The sequence below is a fragment of the Leguminivora glycinivorella genome, chromosome 8 (assembly GCF_023078275.1).
Source record: "Leguminivora glycinivorella isolate SPB_JAAS2020 chromosome 8, LegGlyc_1.1, whole genome shotgun sequence".
NCBI classification, from domain to species: domain Eukaryota; kingdom Metazoa; phylum Arthropoda; class Insecta; order Lepidoptera; family Tortricidae; genus Leguminivora; species Leguminivora glycinivorella.
The window spans coordinates 8,636,568-8,651,500 of record NC_062978.1 but is presented as its reverse complement, the minus strand read 5'-3'; the positions used below and the strand labels follow the sequence as shown (position 1 = coordinate 8,651,500).

At 40.7% G+C, this 14,933-nt stretch overlaps 1 protein-coding gene across 1 annotated transcript in view; it reads left to right on the top strand.

Annotated features, from left to right (window-relative positions):
• LOC125229182 (cytoplasmic dynein 2 heavy chain 1) overlaps positions 1-14,933 on the top strand; it is an 89,898-nt gene that overhangs the window by 64,957 nt on the left and 10,008 nt on the right. The window contains 26 exon segments of the mRNA XM_048133975.1: positions 473-596; positions 718-831; positions 1,239-1,452; positions 2,328-2,416; positions 3,615-3,752; positions 4,095-4,269; positions 5,007-5,172; positions 5,755-5,953; positions 6,764-6,978; positions 7,434-7,495; positions 7,498-7,529; positions 8,214-8,350; positions 8,910-9,119; positions 9,191-9,404; positions 9,622-9,691; positions 9,694-9,721; positions 9,958-10,114; positions 11,012-11,166; positions 11,600-11,682; positions 11,685-11,725; positions 11,728-11,773; positions 12,154-12,263; positions 12,391-12,534; positions 13,109-13,252; positions 13,701-13,850; positions 14,519-14,638. Coding sequence (XP_047989932.1) covers positions 473-596; positions 718-831; positions 1,239-1,452; positions 2,328-2,416; positions 3,615-3,752; positions 4,095-4,269; positions 5,007-5,172; positions 5,755-5,953; positions 6,764-6,978; positions 7,434-7,495; positions 7,498-7,529; positions 8,214-8,350; positions 8,910-9,119; positions 9,191-9,404; positions 9,622-9,691; positions 9,694-9,721; positions 9,958-10,114; positions 11,012-11,166; positions 11,600-11,682; positions 11,685-11,725; positions 11,728-11,773; positions 12,154-12,263; positions 12,391-12,534; positions 13,109-13,252; positions 13,701-13,850; positions 14,519-14,638 — 3,337 coding nt within the window.

The following is a 14,933-nucleotide window of genomic DNA, read 5'->3' as shown; positions in this document are numbered from 1 at the left end:
GTTTCTGACTTACTTACTTCACTGGCTCAGCGGCACAAAAAAAGGTCTTGGCCTCCGACATAAGAGATCGCCACTCTACCTTGATCTTAACATTTATTTAACACAAAACTAGTAAGAACTAAAACAATAACATGAAATCTAAAATTAAACCTATAAATAAAACTAACAAACTCTACATATAAAAAAAAAATATTTACCTACAAAATACCCCAGTTATAAAGAGAATTAAAGTTAAATAATTTAAATTAAACTTAAATTCTTAACATTGCCGACATCATTCCACAAATTACCCTAATTCATTGTTGTCCACCTAGAACTGAAGGACGGTATCAATACGTCTGCCGAGTGCAGAAATTAGAAATGTTCTGTAAAAAAATATACATATAAACATGTACATGACTGAATGAATGCCTTTTTATCAGTTTTCTGATATTAGATATCATATCCGTTTCTAAAACACGAACTTTTCCAGGGAGCCGGATGATGACGAAATGCTAGAACTAGCAAGAGCTTATCTAAGACAAAGTACCGACAAAAATATCAGCGACACCGACATATCCGGATTGGCTTCCAGCGTCTTATCTATGTACAAAGAGGTGAATGATCATTTATATCTCTTGTTATGAAATTGCATGACACCCGAAATAAATTATAAGTTGAATGGACGATATTGTGTGCTGGTTTTTGTAAGTATTAACAAGAGTATGTTTTTTCTAGGTCACAGAAACGTTTCGATCTAAGCTGCATTACTACTGGAACGCTTCGCATTTCAAGCGGTGGTGTGAAAATATTCAGTGGTATTCACCATCCAATAAAGCAGAACTGATTACGGTAAGTTATTCTAACACACTTAGGAACTTGATATAATAAAACACACAATATTTTTAAGACGTTTGTACATTTTTTTTAGACGAAAACCAACTCGTAGTCACACGTTAAGAAAAAATTACATTTACCTACTTAATTATACACAACATTTCAATTGATAATTATTTACTATTGTGACAGAGCGTTCTTCAAAACATTCAATGTGAGTGTGTTTAGTAAAACGTCCCACTTTGTCGGTTACCATTAAGGCGAGATTTACTTGTATCTTTATATGAATAAACTGTCAAAGCGGCTATATAGCAATCCACAAATATATATTTTTAAGCTTTTAGTAGTAGTGGTTTAGCTAATCTAGGATTTCAGCAATAAAACAATTGATCTTAGTAATCTAAGTGTACTTATTTCTGTAGGCCTTAGTCGCAGAAGCAAACAGCATATTTAAAGATCGTCTAGTAACTGAAGAAGAAAAGGCTAGCTTCAATTCAATATCCAGAAGTTTCTTCAAAGGCACATATAATGAGGGAGTGCTGTTTGCGACCAAGTTGCGTAGCGACGGCGTTTATATGGAGGCGGTGGATCAGCGAGAATGGTACCACATCACGCAGAAATATATCAATCAATGCTGTAAGTGGAAAAGGAAAACGTATTATTTTGTTATTCTTTTTTAGGGTTCCGTAGTCAACTATTATAGTTTCGCCATGTCTGTCTGTCCGTCCGTCCGTCCGTCCGTCCGCGGATAATCTCAGAAACCGTTAGCACTAGAAAGCTGAAATTTGGTACCAATATGTATATCAATCACGCCAACAAAGTGCAAAAATAAAAAATGAAAAAAAAATGTTTTATTAGGGTACCCCCCCTACATGTAAAATGGGGGCTGATGTTTTTTTTCATTCCAACCCCAACGTGTGATATATTGTTGGATAGGTATTTAAAAATGAATAAGGGTTTCCTCAGATCGTTTTTTGATAATATTGATATTTTCGGAAATAATCGCTCTTAAAGGAAAAAAAAGTGCGTCCCCCCCCCCCCCTCTAACTATTGAACTATATGTTTAAAAAATATGAAAAAAATCACAAAAGTAGAACTTTATAAAGACTTTCTAGGAAAATTGTTTTGAACTTGATAGGTTTAGTAGTTTTTGAGAAAAATACGGAAAACTACGGAACCCTACACTGAACGTGGCCCGACACGCTCTTGGCCGGTTTTTTTATATTACGTCGGTGGTAAACAAGCATACCGTCTCTGCCTGCAAGTCCAGATATGTTACATGCGCGATGTCGACCCAAATATACCACACTCTTATTGAGCTCTGGCAACCTTATTAACAGCAGGAGTCGAGATTTATTTGGGTGAGTTTGACTCTACCGCTTAGTTCCACATTTGGGCTCTCTGCTCTGCTCTTGATCTGGAATATTATCCGCTATGTTGTGCTAAGTAATAGTTGGATGTAGTTAAAAGACGTAGTCTAAAATAGAACCTAATATTCGTTGATATTTCAGTGTCAGAACGAGAGCAAAGCGTTTTCGGCGAAGACGGCGCTGAGGTATGCTCTGAACTCGCTACGTTGTGTCCAGCGTTTGCTAGAGCGGTAAGTACATGTTTCACTCCTTACCCTTAGGCTCGCAAATTTCAAGATATAAAGTAACTTATTATTATTATGTTCCAGTATAGTGTACCTACAGTAGAATCGAATTATTGAGACAATCCATCCATACTAATATTATAAATGCGAAAGTAACTCTGTCTGTCTGTCTGTCTGTCTGTTACGCTTTCCCGCTTAAACCACGCAACCGATTTTGATGAAATTTGGAACAGACAATCTTTAGACCCTGAGACAGAACATAGGCTACTTTTTATTTCGAAAAAAAGGGATGAAGGGGTTGAAAAAGAGGTTGAAAGTTTGTATGGGAGTTCTTAATTTTAAAAGATAAAACCATGAAACTTTATATTTTAGCACTTGATAAGAAATCATTGAACATCTTGATAACGGATAGGGATAGGGATAGGGATTGGGATAGGGATAGCGATAGCGATACGGATACGGATACGGATAACATGGGTATCGTTAGAGGGATACGGATAATCGGTCGGCGGTCTCTTATAATCAATGTGCTCTAAGACGATCGTTGTTTGCTTGCTTGAAGATTACGTTTGCGATAAGTATAAGCAAAATGTAAAATTTTTTAAGGGATAATAGAAAAAAGTACTTTTTACCCACCGATCATAGTGTCGAAATACGGGCTATGTGGGATGTTTATAAAGGTTTCTCCAGCGTATATAGAATTACCTACGCTGTGGTCGATGTATAATATTTCTACAATCATTGCAAGCAAAAGTATTATGTGCAATCGAAATAATCGCAGATAAATATACCTACAGAGAAACCTAAGGATCCAAATGAAAATCTTAATGAATACTTTTATTACGCGGGCGAAGCCGCGGGTAAAAGCTAGTTACTTATAACGTGATAAAGTCAAAAGTCTGCTATACGAAATCCGGGCTGCGTGCCCTCAATTCCGTGTCGTGTGGGCGAGATCCTGATCGACCCATGTTTTTAGTGCTCCTTTGTCGAACTTTCCTTTGAATGCTGCAGAAAACCCGATGCCGTTAAGTGGCAAACACCATTTGTCCGTCTTTCACGGCAAAACGGAGCGATGAATTGACGTGATTTTTTAAGTGGAGATAGTTGAAGGGATGGAGAGTGACGTAGGGTACTCTTTGTCTCTTTCTAACGCAAGCGAAGCCGCGGGCAAAAGCTAGTAGGTAGATATTGTATTGTGATGCAGAGCAACGGTGGCGTGGTGGTGTGCGCGGGCAGCGCGGGCGCGGGGCGCGGCGCGGCGGCGCTGCTGGCGGCGACGGCGCTGGCGGCCGCGCTGCACACTGTGAACCATCAGCACGAGTTCAACAACCACTTCAAGAATGTACGTACATACCCACTCCACGAAATTGTTTCCGATTTTTTTTACATTTCACGTGTAGATAATATTTTCCATTTTTTTCATGTAGTGCATAATATTTTCCACCGTATCTTCTCGTTCTTGTTTTGTCATGTTGGTAGTCATAAAACGCATATTGATCAGACTTTTCTTCGAACACCAATAAAATAAATAACAATCGAGGAGAACAAAAATAGTCGTAGAGTTTGAATGACGCATCTGAAATATGCGGGAAGATCCAGATCCTGATATTTTTTATATTTCAGATCCCGTTAGAACCCCTGAGATTAGATTGCAAACTCTACGCTCCATTTCTTTGTCTTTCAGGCGCTATCTTCATCGAGCGAGGGTGCGCGCACACTGGTGTTGGTGCGGGAAAGCGCGGTGAACCACACGACGTTAGCTTGTATTGAGGCGCTGGATCGTGCGCAGTCGACGCATTGCATACCGGCACACATTATGCCGTCGCTTAATAACTCGCAGCAAACACAGGTTCTGCAAAGTAAGTACAATGATCACAATACAAGCGAGAAAAAAATAGGTTTCACTTTCTTCTGAGGCTTTATTGAACCTTTTGAAATTGATTTTTTTCTGAATATTTTTTTTCTTAATTTAGACAAGAAATGAAAGCATTTATGGGTATTTTCAAAATTTGGGCTCCCCCAATTAGCGAAAGTTGTTAACAAAAATTAACTCGATGTCAGTTTTGTGACGACAATTAAGCATAAAATCTGTCTAAAAATTTACTTTTTTCACTTTATGAATGTAGATTATCGATTAAAGTTTATTTAATTAACATAAAAACAATATTTTTATTGAAATTTCATGCTTAATTATCATCACAAAACTGACAGTGAGTTAATTTTTGTTAACAACTTACGCTAATTGGGGTGTCCCAAATTCTGAAAATGCCCTTAATATCGAACAGAAACGCATCTATGTACTAAAACCCGTTTGTATCAACACAGTTCAAGCTGCTCAACCTTCAACTAGAAGAAAACATAATTCATTGCTATTTAATACTATTCTACATACTACCATGGCCGTCGGCGGGATGCTTGTTACACACAGTTGAGGTCGACAGACGGACTGCAACCCAATTGAAACTTTTACAGTTGGCGTGCGGTCTGTGTCGGTCCTTAGAGCTAGAGGCAAAACCTTGAAAAAAATCTACTAGGCGGTAGGGCAGTACTCGGTTTCACTTGTATTTAACAAAATCATCAATTTGAAACGTTTTAGACATAAAACAAAACTTGGGCATAATCATATGCCTGGACAAAGACCAAGACGATCTATTTGAACTGATGGAAAGATTCCCGCTGCTATACAAAGACAGCCACCTCATCTGGATAGAGCGGTGGTGTGGTGAAACCCTGGCGCAGATGCCTCAGTTGGTCATCCAGAGGTATCGCAACCAATACGCACTTTGAGTAGCTTCGGCACCACACACTTGCACCGTAGCGTTGACCAGTTTGAGTAGCTTTGCACAAATTTTAGCAATAGGAGTAGTATTTTCGATCGCTATTTGTTTCTCGGCGAAACTATAAGTAATAATGTTGCATATTTTGGCGCACTACACTATCTCAAAAATCACTATATAAAAAAAACCTTATTATGTATTATTTAGAAATACATATATGAATAGACCGAAATGGGTGGCAATAATCGCTTAATCAGGCGGTTCGTCTGCTTTTTTTACGTCCTATACCTATCATAAAAAAAGGCGAAGGACTTCTTACGACATCTGTGTTCATTTGATGTATTTTGGTTTGTTAACTTAGTCTCATCTAATTACACTGTATATTTTTGGTTTGTGTTTTTTAAGAGTACGTTCTTGTGTTTTTTATCAGATCCACGTGGATAAGACGTCTGTCACGCTTTAGCAAGTATGTCAGTGTGAGAGTGATTGTCTTATCCACGTGGATAAGTGATAAAATCAAATGGTTTTACAGTCATATTTGATTTTTTATAACCTCAAATTTTACAGGTTAATAAAAGAGAACCTATCGGACTCATCCAAAAATCAGCATGAAGCGATACCAGTCGAGGGATTCGTGAATATTTACTCCAGTCTCGACGTCGAATGGATGAAGGCACCTTGTAGATACATCGGCTTCATTAAAACTTACTTCTACATCGTTAGCAGGAAGAAGGAAATGCTGGTGCAGAGGAAAAACATGCTATCGGTTAGTCATAACGCCAGTTGCATCAACCACAGTTAACAGAGGGCATTTTCGCGAGAACAATCACTAAAAATATTTTTTCAAAGGTAGGTAAATTTTATGTTTTTCCTTCTCAGAATCACGTGCCCTTTCGATCCAGGACAAAAAACAGGAGACAAGAAAATGGTCCCAAAATGTTCTATTATTTTGCATACTTTTTCCACTTTGTAACCGCTGTAATTTGGGATGCTTTTTTTTACCTAGTAGGATCGAAAGGGCTCGTGATTCTGAGTAGGAAAAACATTAAATTTACCTATTTTGGAAAAAAAGGTTTTGAATCTTTTTTCGCGAAAATGCCCCACCTCAACGTCACGCAACAGAAGTCTACGAAAATTTCCATACAAAAAAAATGCGAACACTAAGTTCGGTAACGGAAGGTAGGGTGCAACCGACCCATAATGTGTTCTATAAGTTAAATTGCAGACGCTAATATTACCAGTGATTGGACTCTTGGCTTCATTTCAAAAAACATAATGCTCATTCTCCCTAAAATGACAAACAAAGATGCCAAATTGTCTGATCTCTGATTATAATTTATAACTTATAACACACACATACTCAGTTTCAGAGATCTAGAGTCCCTTCTCGAATCGTGACACTTAGAAATCTAACGATTCATCTAAAGGCCAGTTGCACCAACCACAGTGTATGAAACACTGTGCATTGCGCAGCAGAATAAAAGTTTGCCAACGCTTTAATGATTGACAAAGCATTGATGCACCCGGCCCCGACTCTTAGTGATTTTGTTTTATCATTAAATATTGTCCAATTCAGGCTGGTGTCGAAGCCCTGAAGCATGCTCGGAGCGAAGTAGCAACCCTCCAAGCAGAAGCAGCGCAGCAAGAAGCAGCACTGTCAGAGAAGCAAGCTGCCGCCAACCAGGCGCTCGACCAGATCGGCGCCACCGTGCGCGCCACCACCGACAAGAAGGAGGAGATGCACGCGCTCAAGCTCAGCATCGAGCAGGAGAACGCCAAGCTTCAGATACGGTAGGTACAGATGTAGGGCGAAAAGATTTTCCTTCCTATTCTTACGGAAACGTACGAACGTGTCATGCTATTTCAGTCAGTCTCAGTAGAAGTCGTACTGTCACTCAAAAATACAAAGGAAAAGCTTTTCGCACATCTGTACCCGCTGTGTATAAAATGAACTGATCCCGTCATTTATTTGTGTCGACAATTTTTTTTCTGACAAGCTTCCTAATCAGAACATGATGTCGCGTATTGTATGGTCTATAGCGGACCCCCATAATTTTTGCTACCTGTATATTACTGCCCCTCTCACACAGTAATATTGACCGTCGCCATCAAGGGCGTGACAGCATTACATTACTCGCTTGCGGTAGAGATTGGAACAAGATGCGAACTCTCTTTCTTATATAATAAGCACTCGCAATACCATACCTTACTATTATTGGTGAAAATACCCTCATATTTCATTACAGCAAACAAGAAATCGAAAAGGAATTGGCGTCCGTGGAACCAGTCATCGCAGCTGCCCGGGCGGCAGTGGAGACATTCGTCCAGAGTCGTTAAGCGAAGTAAGGCTAAAAAATATCTCATTTAGGTGAATATTCGTGATACCGTCCCTCGCTATCGAAAGGAAATGCAATAGATGCCATCACGAATCCATACTAATATTATAAATGGGGAAAGTGTGTGTGTCTATTTGTTTGTCCGTCCTTCACGGCAAAACGGAGCGACGAATTGTCGTGATTCTTTTAGTGGAGATAGTTGAAGGGATAGGGAGTGACATAGGCTACTTTTTGTCTCTTTCTAACGCGAGCGAAGCCGCGGGCAAAAACTAGTAGCCTATATGTGTGCATAATACAATGGCTATTTTTATCCCTCTATCTGTATTAAATAGTGAGTGAGTAGTTTCATGTGCTCTGCCTGCCCCTTTATGGGATACAGGCGTGATTTAATGTATTAAAAAACCTGACACCATCCACGACCAAACATATATTTTCTTGCCTCATAAAGCTCATTTCTACAGCCTTCAACTTTATTACAGAGCCACTTGCACGTTCCAGGGTTAGCCACTAACCCGGGGTTAAATGCCAAATCCGGAGTTAAGTTGTACTGTTAACCCGGGGTTAACCATTAGTTAGCTAACCCTGGAAGTTATTGCTGCAAGCTTACCCATAGTTGCGTCTCAAAACTTACAGCAATAAGTTGCAGGTGTAACTCCAGCTTAAGTATTGACATGTTGAAATCCGCGACAGATCCGTTCGCTGCGCGCGCCCCCGGACGTGGTCCGCGACGTGCTGGAGGGCGTGCTGCGGCTCATGGGCATCGCCGACACGAGCTGGCATTCCATGAAGAACTTCCTCTCCAAACGGGGCGTTAAGGAGGATATTAGGTATGAAGTATAATATTTGGTCACGAATGTAGGTAACAGTTATACATACACGTATCGAAAATAAAAACTGTCATTATATCTCGACCGATCGGTCAGGTTGGAGTTGAATGTGAATTTTACTTTACCTACATAGTTACATAGGTGTGCTGCAGAAGAGACTAGAAAAATAGATGGGATAATTTTCGTATGAACGGGGAGAGTTCACGGGGATGATCTACAGTCCTTGAAGAACTGATGATCGTTAGTCATGTTCAGAATTAAACTTCGTGAATTCAGGAATGTAACATATGTCTACGACAGTTGACACGGTCGCCATGATAAAGACAAGACGAACGGTATTGGCGCCTGTAATAAATAGGGTATCGGTTATCGGTCCTACATCTGATATCGGATCAGATAATGTGAAAACGCACTTAGGGCCGGTCGCATCAAAACGTCTGTCACCGTTAAAGCGTTCGTTAATTATTGTATGGGAAGTTCTATAGTCGTCTGCCGCGTGACGATGATGTGTCTGTCAAATGTGGTCGATGCAACCGGCCCTTATTCTCGTTTCCCGCAGATGCTTGGACGCGCGGCAGATCAGCCCTGAAGCGGCGGCGTCGGTGGGCAAGCTGCTGGCGCGGCGCGGCGCGTCCTTCGAGCCCGCCGCCGCGCGCCGCGCCAGCGCCGCCGCCGCGCCGCTGGCCGCCTGGGTGCGCGCCAACCTCGCCTACGCCGCCGCGCTCGACAAGGTGCAGCCGCTGCAACTGCAGCAGGCTCGACTACACAGGTAATATTGCTCGGTTAAATGAACGCTCGTTTCAGTCTGTCGCTAATTTTATAGTCTCGTACATTTGACAGAAACTTACAAGAAGCAGAAGGACAGCTGACAGCGCTGTCAAGCGGGCTGGCCACGGTGGACGAGCGCGTGGCTTCGCTGAAGGAGCAGCTCGGGCGGCACACGCGCGACGCCGCCGCGCTCGAGCTGCGCCTCGCCGCCGCGCAGGACACCATCCGCGCCGCGCGCGCGCTGCTCGACCAGCTGCGCCACGAGTACGCCACCTGGGAGACTGACGTGAGCCGTAGTATAAAAAAAAAAGAGAGAGATATTTGCTAGTACACTAAAAGATCATGTGTTAGTAAATCAGCCATCATAAAGTCATGTGAAAATAAATGACTGTCGCTATGTCGTATTATGTTAAGAGTTTAAAATGTAAAATATCGTAATATGGAGCCTGTATTTGCATTTATTAGTGTTCCAATTATTCAATAATAATGATTTATTATTTCAGCTGGAATATATATCAAAGGAAATATCGGAAATAGACTTGCGATCGTTGCTAGCTGCGGCGTATATCATCTATCTCCTGACGTGACTGAACCTAAGGCAATGTAAGTTCAATTTCTTTTTTTGCAATTTCGCGGTTGAAATCATAATACAAGTGGCTTAGTATAAGTGGCATCATAGCAAAGTATACACATGCCGTTAAACAAAAATAAGTCCGCACTCGAAGTGTTTTATGCGTACAGCTACAACGCTTATACCTTCGATCTTCTCGCGTGCCCATGTATTAAGGGCAGAGGATCGAAGAAACAATACAGATTTATTAATGGATTGTTCATTGCAGGGAGTATATCTCCAAATGGAGTTTGCTGCTAGGATTCGAGGACCCATCGTTTTCGCCGATTAATTTCCTAGCGAGCACGGAAAAGCAGCTAAAGTGGGGGGCAGACGGGTTGCCCTCAGACACGTCCGCGGTCAAAAATGCGGCTATTATTGATCAAGTAAGAAAATAATAGTGCGTGGAGTCCCTCCGCGCGGAAGAAGTGAAACTTCGAAATGTAGACATTTTCAGAAAGGCATTAATTCAAAATTCGAGCTGGTAACACTGAGCGTTAAACGTTCAAGGCTTTCAGTGATCGTTAAACGTTTAACGCTGTCAGTTAGAAGTCTCATTAGAAGTTGCACTTCTAAAACATTCCGATTTCACTTTACAATGTCAGTTTTTTAAGGGATCATATTTAATTATGGATCTAATGGTAGTGGAAGTATTAGTTATTAGTTATATAAGATTAGTTATTTTTTACGTGCCTATTCTATTGTATTCGTAATACAACATTGTGTATATCGCATTGCTAGAGGTTGTTTACCTTTTTCAGTATTTAGGGGTATTAATACTGGCTGGTTACTTGGGCGATTATTTTTTCCGCTACGAGTTTGACGTTGTTTGTCAGTTTAATCTTAATGTTTATCATAAGTCTTTACAAATTGAGCTCGTACCTAATTACAACCTTGTCATTCTGAATATTGGGTTTAAATTTGCTTACTGCGATTAGGTACCTGTCCAATTTGAAGTTTACTGTGACAAAGCTTTAAAGTGTTTTACAATGACATCTTAGCCATCTATTGATGTCGTTGCAGTAACATACACAAATAAATAGTTTTATGGTTTATGATGGTAGTTAGCAATTATTTTATTGAGTGTAACTAAAAAACAAGTAGAGCTGTACAGAAATCTAAAAATTCAATTTAAAAAAAAGTAACCATAAGATTAAAAGATGAATACTCTAGATGAGTTTAAAAAAATAAAAATCAGTTGGGGTGTCTGAGGTTTTGAGTGACATCGGAAACACGTTGTATACAACTTATTTAGTATTTACTATTAATTATTCTCTTTACAGTATCTGGAGTCAAATAAGTGCGGCTTCATGCCACTGATCATAGATCCCGACGGAGAAGCCATTTCTTGGCTCAAGAGCACTCTAGCTGACTCCGCCTGCGATTTCGTATCTCAAGATAGCGAGAAATTACAAACAGCTCTGCAATATGCTGTTAGGTAATATAACTTGATTACTATTTTTTCTTTAATAATTTACAAGTTTTAAAGGTAATCTCTTGACTTTATTCGTTATTCAGATTGTTTCTAGATTCTACTACGACAAAGTTACCAGCGTGATGTTTTGACAATAAGTTACGTACACGCTCATGAATTAAGCCTGTTACACTTGCTGTCGGTTAACTACCAATATGAATAATTCGAAAAGAAAGGGATTTATCATATTTCACATACCTTTGATTTTTTTTTATCATAGCAACACTTATCTCACACATAAGTGTCAAAATAGTTGCCATATGCGAAGCGGTTTACGTAGACGACGTTTGTGTCCCCGATTATTTTCTACTCTTTTTTACCAGGCTTGCACTTCTTTCTTGATTTATTAGAACATATCACATGCATTCGTCACGTTTAGCCTTATTTTATCTCACAGACTGGGCCGCACGCTGGTTATAACCGAGGTGTCGGAGGTTCGGCCCGCATGGCTGGCGGGCGGGCGCGTGCTGCTGCTGGGCCGCGCGCGGCGCTGGCGGCGCGCCTGCCGCCGCACCAGCGCGCCCGAGACTCGCCCCGCTGCCCTTCACCGCGCGCCGCGCTGGACTCCAGGGTACGACTGACTTAGCGTTTCCTTTATTTTCTGTACTACGTGGCGTGAGGGCCGGGCTGCACGCAGTCATTTCAGCTATTTTGCTTCCTTTTTCCTCGTTCTTTGTACGAGTAATTAGTAGGTATCTCCCCAGTGAGATTCAAAAGTAAATAAGAGTAGGCACACTGAATGGTTAGGATATATGTCGCAAACCACTGCAATTGCTGTAGGTACGGAGTAAACCAGAAAAAGTCTTCATAAAAGTGTATATGATCTGTCAGTAACAGTAGGCATTTACAGTTGAGCCGCGGGGCATAATTATGATTTCTGTTTAAAATTTAGGAACTGGCACCTTTTAAGACTTACACATAGAATTCTTAACCCTTAACTTTCCTTTCCAGATCAACTGATTAATTACGCATTACAGCAGCAAAATCCGGAGATCAATGATAAAATGAAAGAAATAAAACTGAAGAAAGCTATCATGCAAAAACAACAACATGAATTGCAGGTTTGCCAATTAAATACTAAAGATACACATTCTCGGTCATTATTTGTTTTGTTCGTCTATAAATGGAATTACACGACTCTTCAACTAATCTCAATCGTATATATGAAAACACGTTAAAAATTTTCAGGAAAACCTGTTAAAAGATTTATCAGCTAACGTGGATATTCTTCACGACGCTAACCTGCTCGCGTCGCTCAACAAGACTCGCGCCACCAGCGCCACCATCGCCGAGGCGCTCGAAGCTGCCCGCGCCATCGAGGAGGAAACACAGGTGAGACCTTCATACAAAGATCAGGCAACATTCTAAAGGATATAGTCACCAACAACCTTCAGGATTCTAATATACTCTCATCGCTCGACAAGACTCGCGCCACCATCGCAGCGACTCTCGAGGTAGCGAGATTCATCGAGGAGTAAACCCAGGTCAGACCTTCGTATACCAGGGTCAACCTGCTAAAGTCATCAACGATATTCTCCACGACGCTAACCTGCTTGGCTCGACAAGATCGCGCCACAATGGCCAACATCGCCGGGACGCACGAGGCGGCTCGAGCCAAGACTACGAGGTCCGTCTAGAAGAAGTGTCCGTCAAAGACATTGGCTTCGCGCGCTAACCTGCTCACTTCTCGCAAAAAAACGCAGACAGATGACCAACAATCATGGGCGTCTCGGTGTAGGATGAAACCCATAGTTTTGCATTTCCTTTATGAACTGAATCACCTATCGAAGATATCTTTCACTTTATGATCTACCAATAGTTGGTCGGCAAAAGTGCAGCATTATTCAAGTGCAGGTAGCAGCAGAAGCTTCCAGGCGTTTTTTTAGTAATTTTTATAACTCTCCAGGCTGCAAGCCGTGCATTTGCGCCGTCTGCCCTGCGTGCGGCCAACGTGGCGTTGGCAGTGAAGGAGCTGGCGGCGCGGCGGCCGCTGCTGGCGCTGCACGTGGACACAGTGTTGCAGCTGTACGGCGCCGCGCTCAGCCGGGGGGTGAGTGCAGCTAACAGCTGGCATGAACAAGAATTGAACGAATGAATGAAAATATCTGTGTGTCATTGACTAACTAATGTGAGTCAGGTCCTCACAGAAAACCAGCGATGCTATTTGCCGCGGCATCATGCGGAATGGGGATCCTATTTAACGTCCATTGTTAGGTTATATAAATCTATTCTATTCTATACACGTTCCAAGGTTTTTTAACTTTTTATTAAGACTACCACAGGGGTATCAAAAAATGGTACCGATAGAGAGGTGTTACTTTCAGTTTTGAGAAATGGGCCCCTGAAAGAAAGTCAAAGTTACACAGTGAAAGATTCATTTTATTCCATTCGTGCCACGTTTTATAAATATATTTTATTTTTTATTTTAACTTGTGATTAATAATTAGTAAATTTTGCTGGTCATCTAACGACATAATATTTACGAAATAACATTTCAGGACACAAAATCTGTTAACGATGAAGAAGTGATAAAGTATCTGATGAGAAGAATAGTCGAGCGTGTACTTTTAAGTCTGCACAAGAAGGATAAATACATTGTTGTTTTGCATCTTCTGAGGCAGGTTTATGACCAGCTCATACCAGAGAAGGTAATTAATTAATTATTTAATGAATTAAGTATTTACCCGTACTATCATCTGCAAAAGTGCATGGAGAAATTATGAATGAATTCATTGATAAATTCGCCATGCACTTTTGCAGGTGATAGTACATTAACTCACGCCTGTATTCCCAAAAGGAATAGGAAGCCACATAAAATTGCTCAAGTTTCAGTGCCACCAGTAATCATGGGTAAGGTGTAGGCACACACACAGACCACCCACGAAGAATAGGTATGCAGTTGCATTAGCATTGACCTTGATCTATATTAAAATATGTATAATAATTAATTATTCATTTCTCGGTATTGTAATCCGATATATCCGTAACATAATATTAAACATATTGATTTAATTATATTTTCTATTTTATGCCATCAATTTCATTGCACATGAACAAAGAACCTGTGTGGGATAATCTTGTCTTTAAAAAAACCCTCCAATGTACTGTACATGGCGACCCTGCCAGTCGGGCTGCCCAAGGCAGTCCCAGTGTGACTTACTATAAATATGTATAAAGAAAACGAAATTGTAGCATTGCAGCGACACTCCTGGCCCACACCAGAATTGCCCTATATCCCACAGTCGATTTTTACAACACATTAAAAGCTCCCATTAGTATTTCATAATATTTACTACTTATTTAAAACTTTTTTCAGCTTTGGCAAATGTTCATTGGAAGCAACGGGTTTGTCGAAGATTCCACAGTTGTTAATGAAATAAAGAAAACATATCCCTGGATACAAAATGAATATGTCAAGAAAATAGCGCAACTCAAGGTTGGTTCAGATATTTGTTTATACCTACAATTAAAACTAGTTTAGGTTATTTCTTGCATAACTTATTTTTAATTTTAAGTGCGTTTTCACATTTTCCGATCCGATATCGGATGTAGGTCCAATATCCCATACATTACAGGCGCCATCTTGGATTTTTTCCATTCAAATCCTTCCGACATCCGATATCGGATCGGATAATGTGAAAACGGACTAAGGGTTCCATAATAAAAGAGAAACCCTTTATGGTCCACCTGTCCGTCCGAAGCTTTGTTCCATGGTGGACGACTTGCACTTG